At 41.8% G+C, this 26,113-nt stretch overlaps 1 protein-coding gene across 1 annotated transcript in view; it reads left to right on the top strand.

Moving 5' to 3' along the window:
* Nucleotides 1-630: 630 nt before the first annotated feature.
* LOC117507739 (1,25-dihydroxyvitamin D(3) 24-hydroxylase, mitochondrial) overlaps nt 631-26,113 on the top strand; it is a 95,673-nt gene continuing 70,190 nt past the window's right edge. The window contains exon 1 of the mRNA XM_034167552.1: nt 631-1,221. Coding sequence (XP_034023443.1) covers nt 631-1,221 — 591 coding nt within the window. The remainder of the gene's footprint in view (nt 1,222-26,113) is intronic.

The following is a 26,113-nucleotide window of genomic DNA, read 5'->3' on the forward strand; positions in this document are numbered from 1 at the left end:
TATAGAAATCCTATGGGTGACATCACACAGGCTTTTTCCAGTAGAGACTATGACCTACTATTACCATCATTTTTTTTTTTTCTTGCAACATTTTTGAGTAGAAGTTGGCATCCACTCTTTTTGGATGGCATTAACTCTTCTGAATCTCGGAAAAAAATAGATACCAAGTTCAAATTTAAAACTTTTCATTGGAAATCTTTTCATCTGTGGTAATGCAACACACAGATTATTCCAAGATGGCAGGTGTGGCAGCAGTAGCTCCTACTTTGTGTCGCTCCAGGTTAAAAACCTTTAATCTACAACACTGTGGATGGAAAAACTATTGTGGAGGATGAGCTCTTAAACTTTCTTGCAGTGAAATTGAGAACTCTAAGCCAGGATGAAATTGTACTACTGGCAGTAAATACATTCAACTCTGATTCGATCAAGGCCTCCAAGAAGGTATTGTTTGAGCTGTGCCAAACTATGCAGCGCAATGTAATGCATAAATTGTGCAGAAGGACATTAAAAAGTTGTTTGAAAGTTCTTAATGAATGCGGGGAGGATGTCCCACGATTTGTATCACACTACTTGAAGGATTTGCCCCCTGTGATATTCGCAAATATAGATGTGTGTGGCCTGCTCAGGAAAATGGAACAGCTATATGTCGACATTAGTGCCATGCGGGGTGTGCTTCAACTCCATGGGGAAGTGTTTTTGGGTTTCTGCCTCATTACCATGGATGTGACTTGCCGCGTGAGTAGCCTGGAGGGCACTGCGGATGAAGCACGGAAAAGTGACCATCTGTGTGGTTTGGACCGGTGGGTGGGTAACCACAGGTGTGCCACCATAGAGGTGCGGGTTGGTGCTCGGAGCACAAATGGACCTGTGCTTGGCGACCGGTGTGGAGGAAGCGGGCTGATCATGGCGGCCAACACCGAGTCCATGTCGGTTCCCACAGCTACTGAAGGAGTTACTACCCGTCACGGGGGGAGTGGTGGCAACACTGCACACGCTTCAACCAGCAGTGGCAGGGATGAGGCGAGTGCTGCCAGGGATGTACCTAATCTGGTTGGATCTCCAAAGTGGACTACCATCGTTAAAAGAGGAAGGCCACTGCCTGCTGGCAAACCAGGAACCCACTTTCCTCCAACACCCAGAGCAAGGAAGCCAGGTAAAAATCTGGCAATTGTCGGAACAGGAGCTGCTGGTCACTACATTAAAACAGTGACTACCAAACTGGTGAGTGTTTTTGCTTCTAAATTCGACCCTGACCTGGATGCAAAAACATTATTTGATTATCTTAAGGAACAGCTGGGCCTTGAAGTTATGTGCCAGAAAATAGACACTTCCAACAATAGATTTTCCTTGTTTAAAGTAATTGCTGAATGTAAGGATGTTGCAGAGATGTTTAATCCAGTGATTTGGCCTGAGATTGCTTATGTGGGATGCTTTTATGAGCCACGTAGCAGGACTAGGGTGTCTGGCTCAAATAGTTGTGGCACTGCTCTGAATGTGTGGAGTGAGGCTCCATTAGCCAATGGGGCTGAGGCCGACTAATATGCTATGAGTCTAAAAGTCCTGTCATACAACTGTTGGGAACTCCGCATGGGGCAGAGTGTGCAAGATAAAGCCTGCCGGTTAGTTGTAGATCACTTGTTGGAACAGTGTGATGTGCTCTGTCTACAAGACACATTTCTAACAAAGCAGAATTTGGAGGAGTTAAACACCTTACACGATGACTTCCATGGAGCAGGGGAGTCCACCGTGGATATTCGTGAAGGGATATTATGAGGGCGCATTCCTGGAGGAGTCATGATTCTCTGGAATAAGAGACTTGAATATTGTGTTAATGTTGTCAGAACTGAAGTGGACTGGTGTATGTTTAACACATGATGACAAGGAATGTGTTATACTGAATGTGTACACCCCATATGAGTGTCATCTTAATGAAAAGGAATATGGAATAGACTTGCTTTTATTAACTCTTTTATCAGGATAGGGGGTTTTCTAATGTGTTTATTATTGGGGATTTGAATTCAGACATTACTGATAGTAAGTCTCTTTTTGCTAACCATTTGAATCAGTTTTGTAATGACAATGGCTTATAATTCTTTCATCCAAAATGCTATTGCCTGTGGATAGTTTTACATACGAGGTCTATCAGAAAGGTATCCTACCTTTTTATTTTTTAAAAAAACTACATGGATTTGAATGACGTGCGATTACAGCAATCATGCTTGAACTCTCGTGCGCATGCATGAGTTTTTTCACGCGTGTCGGTGACGTCATTTCCCTGTGGACAGGCCTTGAGTGAGATGTGGTCCCGCCCTCTCGGCTGAATTCCTTTGTGTCACACGCTGCTCGAGACGACGCGCGTTGCTTTATCAAAAATTTTTCTGGACCTGTGAGGAATATCTGAGTGGACACTATTCAAGAAATTAAGCTGGTTTTCGGTGAACAGTTTAACGGCTGATGAGAGATTATGGGGTGTTTCTGTCGGTGTAAGGACTTCCCATGGAGCGGGACGTCGCGCAGCGCTTCCAGGCGCCGTCGTCGGCCTGTTTCGACCTGAAAACATCCTAATTTAAGGCTTAATTCACCCAGGACATCGTGAGAGTGTTGGGAAAGTGTAGTGACACGGACCCACAACAGGGGTGTAAATGAACGGACAATAGAAGGAGTTAAATTAGAACACTTTACTGTTGTGAATGCCACAACCAAACACAGCAGATTACAGAATGGATACAAGTCAATCAATAAAGGTGTCGTGTGGGCAGGCTCGACGATAGGAGACGCCCGTCTGGAGACGAACCGGAACCACACGATTTCCACCGCCACCGAACCCGAGGGATACTGGAGCCGCCAAGTCCCGAAGTCCCCAGGTGGCCACCGTCTCAGCGTGTCGGATCTGGTACTGCTGGCGGAAAACAAAGACAGTCAACTGTGGGTGTGTGTACACCCTGTAACAATAATGGTGGGAATTCCACCTCCACCTCTCACTCAATATTCTGATGTGTAAGCAGTGATCCCTCAGAGGAAAAGAGTGCCGTCCTGCACTCACTCAGCTTCCACAAAACTAGGGACCGGTACTCCTGCAAACACTCACAATAGACAGATTATTAGATAACCACAAATGGCTGAGGATATTACGTCTCACTGAAGTCGATATCTCGGCGATGTGGTGGAGGTGTCTTCCTGGTTTTATTCCAGGTGTGATGCAGATGATCGGTGACAGCTGTCATGGTTGATGGGTGACAGCTGTCACCTCGGCTGTTCCTGTAGGCGGCAGCGCCCTCTCGTGCCTGAAGCCCGCACTTCAGGCAGGGCGCCCTCTGGTGGTGGGCCAGCAGTATGTTGGGTATTTTCTCCTCCAAACATTTTTAAAACCTTTAACAAGACAAACAGAGTCAAGAAACACCAGTGAGACAGAAAATCAAATATTACGCGCGGAGTGCGGCCAGGCTGTACACCAAGGCTACACTAAAGTCTGGCCTGCTTTTCCGCTCTTTTATTAAGAGACGCCCTCATCACATAAACAAGAAACTTGTCCTAAGGGTGGGGGTAATGACGCAAGACAAGTTTCTTCCCATAACATAAACGCATACGTCAAGTGCAGCTGTAAGGAAGAACACTTCAGGTCAGCACATCTCGTTCGTCTGTTGCAGGTATCAGCTGTTCTGCATCTGCCTGAAGTGTCCTGTCTTCCACACTCCTTCACACTAAACACCACATCACAATAGTCAAAACGTTCTCTTGCTCCCAGTCGTTAGAGGCTGCGAAAACAAAGTTATGTTATAACAATAAGTACATCCAGTCCTTCATTCCCAGCTCAGATTGACCCCAGAGTGCTAAAACAAAATTGAATTCTCAGGATTGCATTAAGACAGGTGCAAAACAGCACATCTCCGTTCTCATGAGAAAGAAGACAAAGCTAAAACAAGGTTGAATAACACGTACGTTCTCAGGGTGAAGTGCAAAACAGCACAACACCGTTCTCATGAGAAAGAAGACAAAGCTAAACAAGGTTGAATAACACATACATTCTCAGGGTGAAGTGCAAAACAGCACAACACCGTTCTCATGAGAAAGAAGACAAATGTACAAACGTTTAACAGTGATAACATATATACAAAATCTTTAACATTCCCCTCCTGTTTATCGCCTGTTAAACATACAGTAGGCATCACTCAGCTTAGCACTTCTTTTTGAGATTTTCACTAAGAGGTTCATCATGGTATGTTTTCTCTATAGGCTTACACCCCAGAGGTGATGTCATCATTGTCACCATCATCGGTGTCTGGGTCATCATACTTCCATTGGTCTGGGTACAGGTCAGGAGAGCCATCGTCCTCCTTGTCGTCATCTGTCCCCAGAAGTGGATATGATGCTGGACCCCCTCCTGGTCCTGGACTTATTGCTGTGGTTATCATTCTATTTACAAGGCCTCGGAGACATGGAATACAACAACATCCACACAATGTTAGAATTGCAGCAAATACTGCTATAGACACTAATAGTGAAGAAATCAAAGACCTCCATTTTCCCATCCCTTCCAGCCACCAATCCCAGCCTTCGGTGTTTACTCCACTGTGCTCTTTCATCTTCCTGTTCAACGTTCTCAGCCCGTCAATGGCTTGAGTGAGACTGCCGTCTGCAGCTGTGTTGTTGGGAATGAATGTGCAGCATTGTTCTCCGAACATGGCACAAACACCTCCTTTCTCTGCCAACAACATATCCAGAGCAATGCGATTCTGGAAGGCCATAAGGGACGTGGCTTCTAACTGTGAATGGACAGCCTTAAATCCTTCCTCAGTCCAATTTCCTAATTTCTGTACATTGTAGTGGATGTAGTTTATTCTGTCCACGTTTTTATTAATGGAGCACCACCAACAGATGGAAGATTCGAATCCAGCTGCTATTTGATTAACCAGTTTATACTCGTCAGGCACTCCCCTGGGGACTCCTATTGCGTCAATATATGTTGGATTTCCCACTCCTTTCCAATCTCTTTTCACTCTATGTCTGGCTACGTCTTTCTGCCAATCTTCAGGAATAAGAGAGGCTGCATATGTCGTAACGTCTTCAGGGGTCCTGGGTATGGCTTCAACTGGTAACAATAATGATATTAATGCACAATAACCTGACACATTTCGTGGCAGTCTGTCAAAGATTCTGTTATCCCCACACCACCACCATACGTCACTCCTCCCGACAGGTTTGAATGTGGGAGTACTATGGACCACATTCTTACACCAGGCGGTGTGGTTTAAGCTACCCAAAGTCTTACTTGTCCCTGTCAAGTGTACACATGTATGGTTAGCATGCCCAACTTTGCTTGAGAATAAAGGTTTAATCTTAGTCAATTTGGTCACTGGATAGATCTTGTCCCACTTAGAACATTTGTTGTTTGCCGCAATGTATGTCTGTGTCATAGCAGTCAGTAGACAGTCTTTGGGTAATGCTGCCGGTATTACCTGTAATATAGGTCTGGGTCCCATACACACAACACAGTCCTTCTTTGCTGCTAGTCCTGCTTGTTCTGCCATTAAAAGCCAATTGTTATTTTGTCCACTAATTCCTGTAGTTACTAGGAACCAGTCATCTGCCTTCACGTCTTTTGTGCCTGTACAGACACCCCCTTTGCTTGTATGGGCACCCCCTTTGCTTGTATGGACACCCCCTTTGACGTACTTAAGTCGGTCAATATTGGTTGCTGTACTCTATCTGTTTCACAGAGGAAGAAATGGAAATACGGATCTTTTCCTTGTTTGTATACCCAAAGGAGGAACAACCAACAGTCTCCCTCTATATCAGGTGGGAATATGGTTCCTTTTTCTGTGGTATTCACCACTATAGACAGCTTATCATCTGTTTGATACATTTTGAGACTTTGACTCTGGTACTTAGCCCACTCGGTTTGTGCCCATCTTGGTGTCCATCTACTCCATTCATCGGCTACCAACGTTTCCCATCTCCTATCTTGTTGATCGTTGGTCATATACCATGAGAAACTATTTCCGTAATTAGTCCCTCTGTCACCATCCGGCATTCCATGGATAAGAGCACTATATGGTACAGAGATGATCACAGAAGTATTTCTAGGAATGCAGGCCTGTACACCAAATCGGTATGCATTATTCCCATCACAGCTATGTACTGTGGCATTGATTATCGGACTGGGGTCTTTGTTACTTCTTTTTGGTCTCTGCAATCTGTGGATGTGATCCTTATTATCATGTCCCGTGCTCATGGCTTTTAATAATAATACCAATTCAAAAAAGAAAAGTAGCATAACAAGGACTGTCCGTGGGGTCCAGAAACCCCCCTTTCTTTTTATCTTTTTCTTTCGCCATTTCTGCACACTACAGCACACCTATGTTCAGAACAGTGGCTTCTTAATGTCTTCTGCTAGCTTTCGTGTCTAACCTGGATCTTAACACCAAGCTCACACACTATTACTAGTCTTGTCCTACTGTTCTTACTGTTTGTCTGTGTCTGCAGGAATGACTTTCTTACAGTGAGTTAAATGAATCCATGTACTTCTTTCCCCAATTTTCAAAGCTGTGGGTGTTGTGAGTAGTACTTGATAGGGCCCTTCCCATTTAGGTGAATGCCAGTGTTTTCTCTTGATGCTTCTTATCAACACCCAGTCTCCAGGTACCACTTTAGGGTCCTCCTGTGGAGAAATGGGATCATCAGTGTTTGGAACTCTCCCTCGTTGTCCTTCTAACATTTTTCTCATGTAATCCGCCAAATTGGCTTCCTCAGGTACATCCCAAATTTGTCCATAATATGGCAATCGATATTTTCTGCCAAACAATGTTTCATACGGTGTCAACCCCATGGTACTAGATATGTTTATATACATTTTTACCAAATCTACACAATGTGTCCATGGTCTGCCTGTTTCCTCCATTGTCTTTCTAAGTCTGTTTTTTACTGTTCCATTCATCCTTTCCACTAATCCGGCGCTTTGTGGATGATAAGCACAATGATTTTTGAGATTAACCTGTAGTGCTTCTCCTACGTATTGCACTATTGCATTAACAAAATGCGCTCCGTTATCTGAATAGACTGTTTCTGGTATTCCAAATCGTGGGATGATGTCTTTGCATAATGCTTTAGCCACTGTAAGTGAATCTGCATGTTTTGTAGGGAACAATTCTACCCATTTTGAGAAGGCATCAATTATGACTAAACAAAATTCCTTCCCTTCATGTTTACTCAGCTGTATATAATCCATATGAATCACTTGAAAGGGATATTGTGGTGTTGGAAATTTACCTCTTTGGGGTCTCAAATTGCCTTGTGAGTTGTGTTTTGCACATATCATGCATGCTCTACAATGCTGTTTTGCATATGCATCGAACCCATAAAGACAAAAAATAGATTGCAATTGCGATATCATACCCCCTGATGAGACATGCGTCACGCCATGGCTCATAATAGCTGCCCATTTAAACATATTTTTTGGCAATATGGGTTTCTTTTGTGGTCATACGTACAAGTCATTTGCATACGTAGCGCCTTTAGCTATCCACATTTGTTTTTCTCTGTCTGTTGCCTGCTGTTGCATATCAGCAAGCAGTGTACGACCTATATACAAATCTGGAGTTGTTTCCTGTATAACAAAAATAGAAGAAGCTGCTGCTGCCTCTTTTGCTACTCTGTCAGCAAAATCATTTCCTTTTGAAACACTGTCAGAGCCTTTAGTGTGAGCCGCACATTTGCATATAGCAATTTGTTGAGGCAACTTCACAGCTTGCAGTAGGGCAGTTAGGAGAGTGGCATGAGTCACTGGCTTTCCAGATGATGTCACCATTCCACGCTCCTCCCACAGTTTTGCAAACACATGCACTGTGCTGAAAGCGTACTGGCTGTCTGTATAAATTGATACGGCCGTACCTTGAAACAGATAGCAAGCTGCAGTTAAAGCAACTAATTCAGCTGCTTGTGCTGAAATGACGATGGCAATGAAGCAGAATCTAATACTTCTGAATTTGTGACGACAGCATATCCAGATTGTGTTTGTCCATAAGCATTTTTGGTGGAAGAACCATCCACATACACGATTGTACTGTTTGGGATGGGTGTGTCCCGGAGGTCTGGGCGTGCTTTTGTACAAACTGTTGCTACATCAAGACAATTGTGCGGCTCACCATCCTCAGGTAAAGGTATCAATGTGGAGGGATTCAATGTTGTACAGCGCTCTATCGTAAGGTGTGGCTGTGATAATAGCAAGGACATGCACGAAAGATGTCTTGCTGGGGACAAAAGGCTCATGTTTGTCTGCAACAAAAGTGCAGAGACTGCATGTGGAACTTTCAGTGTCAACTGATGGAATAGAACAACATTACTGCTACTTTGAACAGCCATAGAGGCCGCAACAACAGCCTGTACGCATGGTGGTAAAGCACTTGCTACTGCATCCAATTTAGATGAGTAGTAGGCAACTGGCCTCAATTTTGAGCCATACACTTGAACCAAAACACTAGTCATGAACTTATTCTTACAATCAACTGTTTGAGTAAATGGTTTACTATAATCTGGTAGTGCCAAAACTGTGGATGACACTAATGTTTGTTTTACTTTTACAAAGGCTTCCTCAGCATCTTTGTTCCATTCCAGCACGGTTGACATTGAAATATCATCTTTGTACATCAAATCAGAAAGTGGACTAGTCAACTCTGCATAGCAAGGAATCCATGCCCTGCAGTAATTTGTCAATCCAAGAAATGACATCATCTGCTTTTTGGTTTGTGGTTTTGGAGCGTGCAAAATTGCTTCCTTCCTGTCAGACAGGATCGTGCGCCCTGTGGCTGATAACTCATGTCCTAAATATTTTACTTTATCCCTACACAACTGAACTTTGTTTCTACTCACTCTGTGGCCATTGTCAAATAAGAAACATAATAATGCTACTGTGTCAGTTATGCAGTTTTCTCGTGTGTCAGAGGCAATCAAAATGTCATCAACATACACTAATAGTTGGCTATCTGCCGGTGGAACGAAATTGGCTAAACATGCTGACATGACTTGAGAATAAATAGTTGGACTCTCTGCGTAACCCTGCGGTAATCTGGTGAATGTATATCGTTGTCCTTTAAAGGTAAAAGCAACCAGAATTGACTATCTGGGTGTACTGGCACAGAGAAAAATGCATTACTTATGTCAATTACTGAGAAACTATTAGAATTTGGTCTCAGCGAATTTAACAAGGTGTGTGGATCTGGGACACATGGTGCTCTTTTAATCACAGCAGCATTTACTGCCTGCAGATCTTGAATCATTCTCCACCCCACTGAGGGCGGAGCCTTTTTCACAGGAAATATGGGTGTGTTACATGGTGAATCTGGACATGGCACTATTACTCCTGCTGTTAATAAATCCTCTATTACTGGCCTGATTCCTTCAATTGCATCAGGTTTCAATGGATACTGTCTTACACATGGTCTGTATTCTGTTTTTGGCCTTATAACTACAGGTTGTGCATTTTTAATCAGTCCTACGTCTGAAGGACCTGTTGTCCACAATCCTGACGGTACTGAAGAGAGAAGAGCATCCTCTTCAGGACTCAACTGAAACACTCAGGATTGTGAAGTGGACGCATCAATGTGTGTTCCAGCTGTCAGCACCAATGAGACATTAACTAGCACTTTATACAACTTGGTTGATGGACTGAACTCCGTTCGTGGGCCAACTCTACTCCAATCAGAGGCTGACAAAGCTGTTATGACTGTCAGTCCCAATTCTTGCCATTCTGTCAAATATGGCTTACAAAGTGACATATGTAATGGCATACCTGTGAATTTCAATTTTGATACATCTTCAGTGGCGCCTGTTACTGTTATGACGGCTATTGAGTTGCCATCATGAATCAAATCGGTCATTGTCAGTTTCACAGGTGAAACATTTTTCAATTTAGTTTCATAGTCACCATCCGGACCTGGAGGATCTTTATGCCACATTGTGACATGCAGGTCAGGTGGTGACATCTGTTGTTCAGGATTTTTAGTAGGGCTGTCGCTTGCAAGACGACATCTTTACCCCATCCTGCAGCATCTTCTTCTGAGATGTCAAATGTATAGTAATAGTGGAATGTGGGGTCAGCGCTTTCTTCTCTTACCATGTTAACGCCTCCTGTGCGTTCAACAACTAATTTCCCTTGTTCCACAATTATGGACAAGCCCAATGCAGTCAATCCGTCTCGTCCTAGGAGGTTAACTGGACATTGTGGCATGCTTAACACTGACATAGTACACGTCAGGCCAAATGGATCTGTCAACGTTATGGGTTTGGTGATAGGGACGTCTGATGTTTGTCCATTTGCAGAGCGAACCCTAAAGAGTTCGTTGCTTAATTGATGGACAGGTATGTTGTCATTACATGTGGTTCTACATGCTCCTGTATCACAAAGGAATGTCACTGGTCGTCCATTTACCAACAAAGCCACTTCTGGTTTTGGTACCGGATTTCCCAGCAAGGCACACAGATCCATATCGCAATCAGACTGCCTATATGATGTGGAATCATGGATTATGGATTCTAGTCATTGTGGATACTGTGGCTGAGGAGGATTATTCCGTTGTGGAATTCCTCCTGCTGCTCCCTCAGTAGGTGGATTCGGACAATTTCTATACATATGTCCCTCTCTTCCACAGTTCCAACAAATCAGGGGACCACGTGGTGGCCCTCCCTGTCTGGGCTGCTGTTGTGGTTGCCATGGTCCTTGACGTTGTGGCTGTCCACCTTGTCTATTTTGCCATGGCTTTTTGGGGCGTTTGCACTGCTTCTGCTGTCTTAAGTTACCCTGCTGGTAATATATTTCGTCATCTCCATGTGCTACATACACTCCTTTGTCGCTGTTTCTTGTCTTTTTCTGCTTTAAGACTTCTTCTGCATGACAGCAGTGTGTATGTGTGTCTTCCAATGTGCCTGTAGGCAATCCAATCCAATGTTTCTGTATCCAAGCTTTTATATCCTTATTGGAATGTTGGATCAGAGCGTTTTTCAATTGTTGTTCATACACAGGTGTTTCTGGCAATATGCCACTATGGACCCTAAACACATTCTCAAATCTGCACCTAAACTCTGTCCATGGCTCTCCTTCTTTCTGAGTTGTCCTGGTAATTTCAGTATAATTTATCTTTGGTCCTAACACTCCTTTTGCACGTGTAATCATAGCTTCCACTCTTGTTTTCAAGACTAGATCATCATGTGTCAGTGGCACGCCTTGTTGATCTGCAGGATTCCAGTCTCCGCGTACCTGACTCCATTTAGGGCCACATGCTTTCATCCACACCTGTTGGACTTCAGGTCCATTAAGGTGGTAAGATGTTCTAATGTTTTCTATATCCTGCATAAATCCCTCAATATCGACATGTGGCGATGGTATCATGTCGACTGCTGCTTTGATATCATCAGCATTCCATGTCCGATAAACGAGCATGGTTGGTAGCTGTCCTGCTGTTCCTGCACGAGGATTTGGTACTTCTATCATAGGATAGGCACCTCCCTGATCACTATGTTCCACCATGGGAGGGGCTGTAGGCACTTTCGCTTGACTGCGTGTTTGTGGTTTTTCTGGTTTTTCTCTTTTTACCTTAGGTTTTACCGCCAAATCATACTGTGGTGGCGGTACATCGTCATCCTCTGGTAGAGGAGATAAAGGTCTCTTTGTCACCGACGATCCAGCCGGCGGTGATTGTTGAGGCTGTTCTGGCTCTCTGTGCTGAATTATCACATCTTCTTCTGCCTTACCTACAGCTTCTTTTTCCTTGCTTTCTCTAATCGTCGCTTCTCTGCTCCTTTCTGTCTGTTCTCTGCTTCTTCCTCCCAAAATGCCACTAAATCTGCCCCTACTTTCTGCATCTTTTTCTCATCACCTTTATGTTCCCGTTCTAACTCCTTCTTTAGCTTCTGTATACTGATCAGGTTCAGTCGTCCGTCAAAGTCATGTTTATTTATCCAGGTCTCCAATTTCTTTGTTGCTTTTGGATTTTTTGCCTCCATAACTTTCCAGTCGTCAGTTGATAAATTTTCCTTATTTTAGACGTCTTACCCCCCATTTTTATTATCCCTTGTTATAATTTGGACTTCAGACGGGGGCACACCTAGGGTGTTCTAAATCTGAAGTTTTCACACTTTCTTTGGACGTGACAATTAATTTGCCGTCGTGTGGTTGATTCCTTTCACCTCCCCGTAGGAAGCGGAATCACTTGCCTCTGCTTCCACACGCACGGTTGTCACTAACGTTGTCCAAAGTATTACACTTTCACACAGTTATTTACACTTGCGCAAAACACTATTTACACATAGAAACACTCCTAATAATCGTACGCGTATTCTTATGTCAGGGGAGCTCGCCCTCCCGTGAAATTTAACTAATGTCCTGCCTTAGGGGACTCCGCCGTCCCTGCCAAATTTAACTACTTTTTACAGTGCACGTATTTCTACCCGGGATTTCCTTTACGTATTAAAACAGAGGAGTCCGTATCCTCCTTCCGGAATTTAACTACTTGCGTCCCTCGCAACCGTAGAGGAGTCCGCCCTCCTTACAGAGTTTAACTGCTTTGCATTAACAGGCGATTCTGTATCATCGCTTACGGAGTTTAACTGTTTTATGTGATCACTTTTATCCCCTACCGGTACGCGTATTAAAACAGAGGAGTCCGCACCCTCCTTACAGAGTTTAACTGCTTTGCATTAACAGGCGATTCTGTATCATCGCTTGCGGAATTTAACTGTTTTATGTGATCTGATCACCACTCACTCAGTACTGTTTACAAAGAAATTTTACTCACTGACTCGACTTCCTGTCTGTCGTCTTCGGGAAAATCTCGTCAACCAGACGATGCCAACGGTGGTCGACAATTGCAGACACGATCAATCGATCGATCAGACCTTGGCCAAGGATTTACGTCTGGACTTGACGACCTCCGCCGGACACCTCCGGTGTTGTTGAGCTCCCGGACGAGCCCCCAGTCAATGTTGGGTATTTTCTCCTCCAAACATTTTTAAAACCTTTAACAAGACAAACAGAGTCAAGAAACACCAGTGAGACAGAAAATCAAATATTACGCGCGGAGTGCGGCCAGGCTGTACACCAAGGCTACACTAAAGTCTGGCCTGCTTTTCCGCTCTTTTTATTAAGAGACGCCCTCATCACATAAACAAGAAACTTGTCCTAAGGGTGGGGGTAATGACGCAAGACAAGTTTCTTCCCATAACATAAACGCATACGTCAAGTGCAGCTGTAAGGAAGAACACTTCAGGTCAGCACATCTCGTTCGTCTGTTGCAGGTATCAGCTGTTCTGCATCTGCCTGAAGTGTCCTGTCTTCCACACTCCTTCACACTAAACACCACATCACAATAGTCAAAACGTTCTCTTGCTCCCAGTCGTTAGAGGCTGCGAAAACAAAGTTATGTTATAACAATAAGTACATCCAGTCCTTCATTCCCAGCTCAGATTGACCCCAGAGTGCTAAAACAAAATTGAATTCTCAGGATTGCATTAAGACAGGTGCAAAACAGCACATCTCCGTTCTCATGAGAAAGAAGACAAAGCTAAAACAAGGTTGAATAACACGTACGTTCTCAGGGTGAAGTGCAAAACAGCACAACACCGTTCTCATGAGAAAGAAGACAAAGCTAAACAAGGTTGAATAACACATACATTCTCAGGGTGAAGTGCAAAACAGCACAACACCGTTCTCATGAGAAAGAAGACAAATGTACAAACGTTTAACAGTGATAACATATATACAAAATCTTTAACACAGTACCTCCTCTTCTGGCGGCCCACACAACAGAGAGAACAGAGAAGATTCAAAAGAGGCCGGCATGAGGACTTTATGCGGACATTCCGGAAACGACTCGGCGTGTGCCGCAACAGGAAAAACACCTCCGTGTTGAAAACCATTTGTAAAAATCAGGCGGCTTTTGATGGCTTTCAAAGTGAGTAACTGAGAAATTGTTTAACAGCTTGAGCATGTTCCAACTTGCCCGTTAAGGTTTCCAACGGAGGTGTTTTTCCTGTCGCGACCCCCCGCGGTCGGGTCCGGCCCGACATGCGACTCTGCCCGCACGTTCTTTCATTACAAAATGTCCGTTAACAATGGAATGTCCGAATAAACTCCTCATGCCGACTTCTTCTGAAAGTTCTCTGTTCTCTGACGACTTCCTGGATCAACAGAGCCTGAAATGTGGAAGTTTTCAACTTGAAACAGCGAGATGCTGCCGCCTCGAAGCGCCTACCAGACCAAAATCTCTCATCAGCCGTTAAAATTTTTACCGAAAACCAGCTGAATTTATCGAATGGTGTCCACTCAGTTGTGCCTTACAGTTTTGAAAAAATTTTGATCAAACAAAGCAGCAGTCTCTGAGCCATTCCTAAACAATGAAAAAATTGACGTAACCGACAGGCGTGAAAAAACTCTCGCATGCCCACGAGGGTTCAAGCATGTCTGATGTAATCACACGTGATTCAAATCCATATGGTTTTTGAAAAAAATAATAAGGTTGGATACTTTTCTAATAGACCTCGCATATAAGTGAGTCGCGGCATACGACCTCCTGGCTGGATCACTGTGTTTCTACAGCATATGCTCATGCCTCATTGAGGGACATGAAAATCTTTTATGAGTTTTCAACAACTGACCATATACCGTTTGGGATGGATATACAGGTTTGGGCATTACCTCAGATGGAAAAATGTATTAGTGAAACAAATTTATGCATTGACTGGAGTTCTCTTGCACAGAGGGAAATTGAAGCCTATGGTGCAAATACAGAGAGATCACTTGAAAACATCTCTGTGCCAAGAGAAGCAGTTGGGTGTAGCGATAGTAGTTGCCAGAATACTGAACATGTTTCTGCTATCTGTGCTATGTATGAAGACATAATTAAATCATTGATTGATTCAAGTAAAAAAGAAAGTTAAACCCGGTTGGCATGCCCATGTCTCTGAATTTTATATAAGGGCACGAGAGGCATCCCATGAGTGGATTATTGCTGGGAGACCAAGAAATGGGCCAATTTTTGAGCGCAAAAGGGTCACAAATGCCCAATATAAGTATGCTCTTCGTTTTATCATTAAGAATGAGCAAGCAATGAAAGCTGATTCAGTGGCCACTAAATTACAGTGTAATTGTACATATGAATTTTGGAAAGAAGTGAAAGCCATGAAAGTTAAAGTTTCTTTGCCAGCTGTTGTTGATGGAGTTTCTGGTACAGAGAACATGCTGGAAATGTGGCAACCACACTACAACAGGTTATTTAACTGTGTTCAGAGTGAACTGTAATTTCCCTAAGAAAATGCAGCATTTTATAGGTTTGAAATGTTATGTTTGCTCTGGATTTAAAATGGATGCTTTTATGCTAGAACGCCCAATGTAGCAAATATGATACAAATAAAAACTCATATACGAGGTCTGTTCAAAAGGTATCGTACCTTTTTATTTTTTTAAAAAACTATATGGATTTGAATCACGTGTGATTACATCAGCCAAGCTTGAACCTTCGTGCGCATGCGTGAGTTTTTCCACGCCTGTCGGTTGCATCATTCGCCTGTGGGCAGGCTTTGAGTGAGCACTGGTCCACCCCTCCCGTCGGATTTCTTTTGTCTGAGAACTTGCTGAGAGACTTTGCTCCATGAAATTTTTTTCAGAAACTGTTAGAGACAGGCAGTTGGAAACCATTCGAAAGATTCAGTTGGATATCGGTGAAGATTCTGTCGGCGTCTCGCGGATTATGGACTGTTAAAACCTTTTTAAAGACGTCCCACAGCGGTGGAGGGTGCGCGGCGCGCCGAGCGGCCATTCGACAGGCTGGATCGACCAGATCATTTCTAAACTGAACGCTGTGTTGATCCGGGACATCATGTGACTACCACCGACGACCACTGACTACTGTTCACTCAAAGCCTGCCCACAGGCGAATGACGCAACCGACAGGCGTGGAAAAACTCACGCATGCGCATGAAGGTTCAAGCTTGGCTGATGTAATCACACGTGATTCAAATCAATATAGTTTTTGAAAAAAATAAAAAGGTCCGTTACTTTTTGGACAGACCTTGTATGCAAAAAGGTTTGTTGTTGTTGTTGTTGTTGTTTTGGTGGGTTTGTTAAAAGGTCCCATAAAGACTCTTATTTCAAAAAATTAGAATTTTCTGACAATTATTTCACAGGGTGGGCTTTATAGGGTTAAAAAGTCATTCTTAATCATGTTTTTATCATTATTATTATTATTATTATTATTGTTGTTGTTGTTGTTGTTGTTATTATTGTCGTTGTTTTTGTCATTTGTTGAGCTTTGAGTCTGTAATAAAGTTGAATTGAATTGAAAAACGTACTTATAAGTACGTGATAGATTTCTATAGAAATCTATCCCTAAATCGGCAAATTTTCATAGTTTTTCAGCCAGTGATGTTGTCCAAAAACGAAAAAACAAAAATGCATCAAGAGTCTTTTGTAATGAGACCACAATCCAAAAAAAACACCCCAAAAAACGCATCAAGACGGGAGGGAGTGAGAGAAAACACAAGGAAGACACATGTAATAACACAAACCGAACGCCAGAGGGCGGCAACCTTATATATATATATATATATACATATATATATATATATATATATATATATATATATATACATATATATATATATATATATATATATATATATATATATATATATATATATATATATATATATATATATATATATATACATATATATATATATATATATATATATATATATATATATATATATATATATATATATATATATATATATATATATATATATATATACATACACACACACACACACACACACACACACACACACACACACACACACACACACACACACACACCCCTAAACAAAAAGCATAACCTGCACAGTATTTTACCAAACAAAAGAAACACCCACATATGGTAGAAATACAACAGAGCCGAAGAACATGCCCCTGCACACACACACACAAACACACAGCCATGCCATTTTGTTCTAATTTTGGTCTTTATGTGCTGCTCATGATTTAAAAAAAAATAACCTGGACATCAGAATACGTGCACTGTTTGTTGCTCAGCAGTATTCTCCAGCCACTGTTAAATCAATAAATTACAAACATCAGTTATAACTTCTTAATGAAATGGCAGAGAACATGTAGAAGTGACGAATTAAGAAGTTTGTTGTGTGTACTCAACATTTTATGAGTAATATGATTCTTGTTATGATGCTGTTCAGGAAAATACATAGAAATGTTGAACGCTTAACTTAAAAGTTGTCATTTATCTACTGTGTACATTTCTTGTCCATTTAGGCGCTAAAAATGTTGGTTTAGTATCCTATTTTTCCATGGAGCATTTGATCAAGTTAAAAACAATACTGATATACTTCTACTCAAAAATGGCTTTTTATAAAACCACATTTCATGAATTCTGGCAAAACTATAGTATGTGTGTGTGTGTGTATACGGTCTATGAATATACATGTTTAGTGTGAACTCTGGGACAAAGTAGAAAAGTACAAAAGTAGAAGTTCTTGATGTTTGTTATATTTATAGCTATAGTTTATATTTTTACTCTTGTTCCTATGTACTTGCTCTGGTGGATTGGAAAGCATAGGCCTTACCCCTGTGAAGTGCTTCAAGGTGACCTATGTTGTGATCTGGTGCTATATTCATGAAGTGAATTGACCTTAATTATTTTGAGGTACATAGTGCCTCCTCCAAGCCTAAATCGATGTTACTCTGTGCTGTTGCTTGTGGCTGAAAAACAAGCATCCAATCACATAACTGGCTCCGACCTGTTGGACTTGATTGAGAGATGAAGCCATGCTGCTGAAATGTTCCATTTAGGGAATAACCCTGTTGTGTCTGATGATTTGCGGACATTCATGCTGGTTATATGGTTGAAAATTGAGCTTTACCTGCGACGCGTAAGCAGAGCCAGTAAAAAGGAGTTTTGCAGCGACGTGTTAGTGGGGCCGTAAAACAGGTATTTGCGACCGTATAACAGCATGAACGTCCGCAATTCATCAGACACAAGGGCGTTATTCCCATTCTAATTCAATTCCATCGTTTGCATGGTTTATTTTTCTGTAGGTAATTCGGTCTGCGAGGCTTACTGTCGAGCCGAGGCAGCGTCACTCCAACAGCAGTCAGGGTGCAGAGTAATCCATCAAACATGAAAATCCATCAAATTCATCCATCCATCATCCATCCATTTCATTTTCTTCCACTTTATCCAGAGTCGGGTAGCGGGGGCAGCAGCTCAAGCAAAGCCGCCCAGACCTCCCGATCTACACACACCTCCCCCAGCTCCTCCAGGGGAACCCCAAGGCGTACCCAAGCCAGCCGAGGGACATAGTCCCTCCAGCGTGTCCTGAGTCTTCCCCGGGGCTTCCTCCCAATGGGACGTGCCCGGAACACCTCTCCAGCAAGGCGTCCAGGGGTCATCCAGAAAAGATGCCCGAGCCACCTCAATTGACTCCTTTCAACGTGGAGGAGCAGCGGCTCGACTCCGAGCTCCTCCCGAGTGACCGAGCTCCTCACCCTATCTCTAAGGGAGCGCCCACCCACCCTGCGGAGGAAACTCATCTCGGCCGCTTGAGCCAAATCTCATGACCATAGGTGAGGGTCGGAACGTAGATCGATCGGTAAATTGAGAGCTTTTCCCCCCTACTCAGCTCTCTCTTCACCACGATGGTCCGATACAGCGACCGCATCACTGCAGACGCTGCACCAATCCATTTGTCAGTCTCACTCCCCATCCGTCCCTCGCTCGTGAACAAGACCCCAAGATAGTTAAACTCCTCCATTTGAGGCAAGGACCATCAAATGTGAAACGGTAATTCTGTATCAGAATCCACATCAATACTTTCCTATGGTAGCTTAAATTCACACATTGTGGTGGCGGTACGTGACTTTCTCTCGCTCTCAGCTAACAGCACTAACAGCTAGCAGCGCACGCAGCCGGTGTTCTGTTGAACTGTGCGTCTTGTCGCATAAATCAACAGTTCCGCATCCCGACAATATTGCGCATGTGTGCGCAGTTGCGCAGAGGACAAGAATGACATTTGACAGGAATGACATCCCGTACACCAGTCAAGGCGCGGAGTAATACATCCAAATGTGAAAACAGTCTAATATTGCCACCGTTACCCTGATATTTTATGGTCTGAAATCTCACACGCTTAACCAATCAGATTTGTGGAAAAAAAAATTAATTGGATTAGAATATGAAATAAATAGCCAAAGAGGAAAAACGGCCTAATGAAATAAAAATCAACTTTGGAAAAATGAGAATTTGCACAAAATAATGCTGGAAATAAAACATAAGACCAGTAATCCATTTTATTGTAAAACATAAGCAAGATCAAACTATATTTCATAACAAAGAGTAGGTTTTAAATTATAATGCAGACTATTTCATAATAATGACTGAATTTTAAAATTTTAATTCATGACCCAAATTCATGGTGATATTTTTTAATAGTGTGTATTTATTCATATGAGTGTTTTATTTAATAATGACTTCTTTATATATTTCATTTTGAACAGTTTGTGGCTCCATAAAAAAAAAAAACTGGAATTCTTGTTTCATCGAGACAGTTTACTACCGGTCACCTTTCTTCATATCCCAGTAACTGCAAATCCAACAAATACCACTTTTTTGAGTTCATTTCTACACACACCTAAGGTGAATAACACGTGGCACCTTTCCAACGTAAAGAGTGTGACTGAAAAGGCAAAGGTACGTAAGGTGACTCCTTCCTGTGCCACAACACTTGGCAGTGTTTTTGTGTGTTCTGTCCACCAAAGGCTTTGAGTTCAACACTTTTTGACAAAGTTAACATGGTGATAATAGTGACTCTGTTAGCTCTTTAAAGTGAACCAAATCAATGTTTTGCTGTTAAAGCCACAAAACCAATATCTTACATGCACACGTTGTGTGATCTGGGAGGAAAAAAAAATCCTAAAGGTTTTGTGGACAGGGCTGGGTCAGGTTAGGTCTGGGAACATACACTAGTGCCGCACATTGCTGCATCCACTACACCACGGGTGGCACAGACCCAGACAGTCAATCAGTCCACTACTACTTCTCAAAAGTATCCATCAATCTGCTGCAGTCAGGTGATATGTAGGTATCTCCTTTTGCTTTTTGCAGTTGTTGAGTTATCAACACTGAAGGACGCGTCATGGCCTGAGAAATGCGCCACTTGTTTAAAATGTTGTAGCTGACATTCACTCATAATGGAAGTGATACTTCCCACCTGAGTTTCCTGACGTAACCGTTCATTTGACAAAAAGTCATTCTAGCAGAACTCATGGATCCTCCAAAGAGACCATTTACCAAAGTCATCCAGTCATCACCTTAGGTCACTGGTTGGCGTCAAAGTCTGACAACTATTCAGTAAGACAGGAAGCACCAGGACAGTAAAGATTTAGACTGTAATTCTCCTACAAAGATATCTGTATCAGCAAAAACCTCTGTCCAGTGACCTCATGCCTCCATAAGATCTTTCCAGGTCTCTTTATTTTCCTCCGACAGCCAGCTGATGAGGGATGGCGTATATAGAAATGTTCTGCATTCATCATTGTGTGTGTGTGTGTGTGTCATTTCAACACTATATGTGAAAGCTCTTGCCAAAATTTTATTGTACCTGCATTAATGGTAAATGTCCACTAGATGGAGGTTTTGCTCCATTTCAAGAACTTTGAGTACAGGCTGCTTTGGTACACAACCACAAACCTGTTGCTTATAATAGTAGTTATGCTTAAAAAAATTGAAAGTTGGTGAACTTATTGAGGACAATCCTATTATTGTTTTGTTACCAATGTTTCATTAATGCTTGCGGGTCAAATTTGGAGTTCTGTTTATGCATGCAACTTATGAGTGCACCAACTGTTCAGAGTTGGTGGCCTGATTTTTTTAGTGGGTTGCGAGAATTAGGAGTCAATATGCATTTTAAAGCAAATTTTAAGTAACAAATGCATAAATGTTGTTAATTCATGCACACACATGCACACACACATGCACTGCTTCAAGTTGTTTCTTCTTGTTCATCAAAGCAAACCGGCTGACATTTTGCGCTAACGTACAGGCTGCCCTGGCAGAAAGCCTTTAACTGCTCAAAAGAAAGAGGGTGAACGTTCTCTTACACAAGTTGTGTCACAATCACACACTAATGCACCCGCTCACTCACACACAGCTGCCAAAATGTGTAGCAGTTTATTTGATCAGGTCATGTTGATAGATCAAGCCTTTAATGGTAAACAGATTGTAGTGTCCTCTGTGCTCCCAGCAGGCCGCATGCTTCCTCTGCAGGCTGCTGAGATGAAACAGGTCAATCAAACAAACATGCCGCTCGTGTCGTGCACAAACCTTCTATCTACTTAAGTTTGGCAATTTTGTTGTTTTTACCGTAAATGGACCACATGATCAAAATGTTTTTTGACCCTGGGACCCACTGAGCCAAAAGCATGATAAGCCTCTGTACATCAGGGAAAAGGGGCAAATTGATAGATTATTGACTTAAAAAACAACAACAAAGTATCCTCATTGTGCAGCCTTTGAAAGCGTGAGGTGACGCTGTCATGTTTGTCATGTGACATATCCTGTGACTGATCAGGGAATTCAGTGGACTCAATATGTTCATTTTGTTTGAGTAAAAGACAAAACTGAAGAAAACCCAACTGAGCCCAAACAAAAGCTTGAGCAAGGTCTTAGCCAGGTAAGAAGTAGCAACTTTACTTACACTCAATGATGACCTTGTGGCATTATTGGGCCAACCCAGTCTCACAGCAGTTTGTGGGACTGGGTTACCAAAAGTACATTAATCTATGGGTTTGTGACGGGGGTAGGAAAATGGGCCATTTTTCATAGCAGGGGCACAAATTCATTTTGTGACGGGGCATAAAATGTGGGGTTTAAGGGGGGTCTGGGGGGTCAATCAATCAATCAATCAATTTTATTTATATAGCCCCAAATCACAACAAACAGTTGCCCCAAGGCACTTTATATTGTAAGGCAAGGCCATACAATAATTATGTAAAAACCCCAACGGTCAAAACGACCCTCTGTGAGCAAGCACTTGGCGACAGTGGGAAGGAAGAACTCCCTTTTAACAGGAAGAAACCTCCAGCAGAACCAGGCTCAGGGAGGGGCAGTCTTCTGCTGGGACTGGTTGGGGCTGAGGGAGAGAACCAGGAAAAAGACATGCTGTGGAGGGGAGCAGAGATCAATCACTAATGATTAAATGCAGAGTGGTGCATACAGAGCAAAAAGAGAAAGAAACACTCAGTGCATCATGGGAACCCCCCAGCAGTCTAAGTCTATAGCAGCATAACTAAGGGATGGTTCAGGGTCACCTGATCCAGCCCTAACTATAAGCTTTAGCAAAAAGGAAAGTTTTAAGCCTAATCTTAAAAGTAGAGAGGGTGTCTGTCTCCCTGATCTGAATTGGGAGCTGGTTCCACAGGAGAGGAGCATGAAAGCTGAAGGCTCTGCCTCCCATTCTACTCTTACAAACCCTAGGAACTACAAGTAAGCCTGCAGTCTGAGAGCGAAGCGCTCTATTGGGGTGATATGGTACTATGAGGTCCCTAAGATAAGATGGGACCTGATTATTCAAAACCTTATAAGTAAGAAGAAGAATTTTAAATTATATTCTAGAATTAACAGGAAGCCAATGAAGAGAGGCCAGTATGGGTGAGATATGCTCTCTCCTTCTAGTCCCTGTCAGTACTCTAGCTGCAGCATTTTGAATTAACTGAAGGCTTTTCAGGGAACTTTTAGGACAACCTGATAATAATGAATTACAATAGTCCAGCCTAGAGGAAATAAATGCATGAATTAGTTTTTCAGCATCACTCTGAGACAAGACCTTTCTGATTTTAGAGATATTGCGTAAATGCAAAAAAGCAGTCCTACATATTTGTTTAATATGCGCTTTGAATGACATATCCTGATCAAAAATGACTCCAAGATTTCTCACAGTATTACTAGAGGTCAGGGTAATGCCATCCAGTGTAAGGATCTGGTTAGACACCATGTTTCTAAGATTTGTGGGGCCAAGTACAATAACTTCAGTTTTATCTGAGTTTAAAAGCAGGAAATTAGAGGTCATCCATGTCTTTATATCTGTAAGACAATCCTGCAGTTTAGCTAATTGGTGTGTGTCCTCTGGCTTCATGGATAGATAAAGCTGGGTATCATCTGCGTAACAATGAAAATTTAAGCAATGCTGTCTAATAATACTGCCTAAGGGAAGCATGTATAAAGTGAATAAAATTGGTCCTAGCACAGAACCTTGTGGAACTCCATAATTAACCTTAGTCTGTGAAGAAGATTCCCCATTTACATGAACAAATTGTAATCTATTAGATAAATATGATTCAAACCACCGCATCGCAGTGCCTTTAATACCTATGGCATGCTCTAATCTCTGTAATAAAATGTTATGGTCAACAGTATCAAAAGCAGCACTGAGGTCTAACAGAACAAGCACAGAGATGAGACCACTATCTGAGGCCATAAGAAGATCATTTGTAACCTTCACTAATGCTGTTTCTGTGCTATGATGAATTCTAAAACCTGACTGAAACTCTTCAAATAGACCATTCCTCTGCAGATGATCAGTTAGCTGTTTTACAACTACCCTTTCAAGAATTTATGAGAGAAAAGGAAGGTTGGAGATTGGCCTATAATTAGCGAAGATAGCTGGGTCAAGTGATGGCTTTTTAAGTAATGGTTTAATTACTGCCACCTTAAAAGCCTGTGGTACATAGCCAACTAATAAAGATAGATTGATCATATTTAAGATCGAAGCATTAAATAATCGTAGGGCTTCCTTGAGCAGCCTGGTAGGAATGGGGTCTAATAGACATGTTGATGGTTTGGATGATGTAACTAATGAAAATATCTCAGACAGAACAATCTGAGAGAAAGAGTCTAACCAAATACCGGCATCACTGAAAGCAGCCAAAGATAACGATATGTCTTTGGGATGGTTATGAGTAATTTTTTCTCTAATAGTTAAAATTTTGTTAGCAAAGAAAGTCATGAAGTCATTACTAGTTAAAGTTAATGGAATACTCAGCTCAATAGAGCTCTGACTCTTTGTCAGCCTGGCTACAGTGCTGAAAAGAAACCTGGGGTTGTTCTTATTTTCTTCAATTAGTGATGAGTAGTAAGATGTCCTAGCTTTACGGAGGGCTTTTTATAGAGCAACAGACTCTTTTTCCAGGCTAAGTGAAGATCTTCTAAATTAGTGAGATGCCATTTCCTCTCCAACGTACGGGTTATCTGCTTTAAGCTGCGAGTTTGTGAGTTATACCACGGAGTCAGACACTTCTGATTTAAAGCTCTCTTTTTCAGAGGAGCTACAGCATCCAAAGCTGTCTTCAAAGAGGATGCAAAACTATTGACGAGATACTCTATCTCCCTTACAGAGTTTAGGTAGCTACTCTGCTCTGTGTTGGTATATGGCATTAGAGAACATAAAGAAGGAATCATATCCTTAAACCTAGTTACAGCGCTTTCTGAAAGACTTCTAGTGTAATGAAATTTATTCCCCACTGCTGGGTAGTCCATCAGAGTAAATGTAAATGTTATTAAGAAATGATCAGACAGAAGGGAGTTTTCAGGGAATACTGTTAAGTCTTCAATTTCCATACCATAAGTCAGAACAAGATCTAAGATATGATTAAAGTGGTGGGTGGACTCATTTACTTTTTGAGCAAAGCCAATTGAGTCTAATAATAGATTAAATGCAGTGTTGAGGCTGTCATTCTCAGCATCTGTGTGGATGTTAAAATCGCCCACTATAATTATCTTATCTGAGCTAAGCACTAAGTCAGACAAAAGGTCTGAAAATTCACAGAGAAACTCACAGTAACGACCAGGTGGACGATAGATAATAACAAATAAAACTGTTTTTTGGGACTTCCAATTTGGATGGACAAGACTAAGAGTCAAGCTTTCAAATGAATTAAAGCTCTGTCTGGGTTTTTGATTAATTAATAAGCTGGAATGGAAGATTGCTGCTAATCCTCCGCCTCGGCCCGTGCTACGAGCATTCTGGCAGTTAGTGTGACTCGGGGGTGTTGACTCATTTAAACTAACATATTCATCCTGCTGTAACCAGGTTTCTGTAAGGCAGAATAAATCAATATGTCATAGTTAACATTTGGGGAGGGTACACGCTTACGCTATAGCAGAGGTGTCAAGTAACGAAGTACAAATACTTCGTTACTGTACTTAAGTACACTTTTTAGGTATCTATACTTTACTCCATTACTTATTTTTCTGCCCACTTCTGACTTCTACTCATTACTTTTTCACACAAGTATCTGTACTTTCTATTCCTTACATTTTTTAATACATAAATACATAATACATAAATACATTTTACATTTTTTAAAACAAACAGTCTCGTTACTCTTGGCTTCAGTTTAATGTTGAATTTCACGTCATGTGCGCCTGTAATCAACTTTTCTGCAGCGTGGCTTTGCTTTGAACCGTGAACCAATCGAAGCAGTGGTTCGCAGATTGAAGCAATGCTTTGACCTATTGCTTCATTTATTCTTTCTTTCGCTTAATTTTCCCCCGCTAAAACCCTAAAGAGCATACTTCTGTGAGTATTATTTACCTTTTCTATGTTAAACTGACCTGTTATGGTCTTCTGAAACAGTTGATAGATGTATTTTATAACTTAAAAACAGGAGCGACGCTAACGTGTTAGCATGTCTATGGCATTTTCAGTGTTAAAACTTAGCATTAAGCAATTGCAGCCGTCATCACGTTTGGGTGCATTTGTTTTCAGATTGTAATATTTCTTAAATTTATTTTGTTTATATATTAATAATCTAATGATTATTATATACAATTTTAGAGAAAGAGGCAAAAAGAACCTGAATAGAAACACAACAGAAAATATAAAAGCAACTAACAATGAACATACATAAATACATACATACATACATAAATAAGTGTTTCCTGTGAACACCTAGTGACTATTACACCTCCACTTCGTCCCTGTCTTATTTAATGACAGTTTGTTTCGGTCAAACCATATTTTCAATGTGTTAATTTCTTCAGTGATTTCCTCCAGAACTATC

The sequence above is a fragment of the Thalassophryne amazonica genome, chromosome 3 (assembly GCF_902500255.1).
Source record: "Thalassophryne amazonica chromosome 3, fThaAma1.1, whole genome shotgun sequence".
Classification (NCBI taxonomy): domain Eukaryota; kingdom Metazoa; phylum Chordata; class Actinopteri; order Batrachoidiformes; family Batrachoididae; genus Thalassophryne; species Thalassophryne amazonica.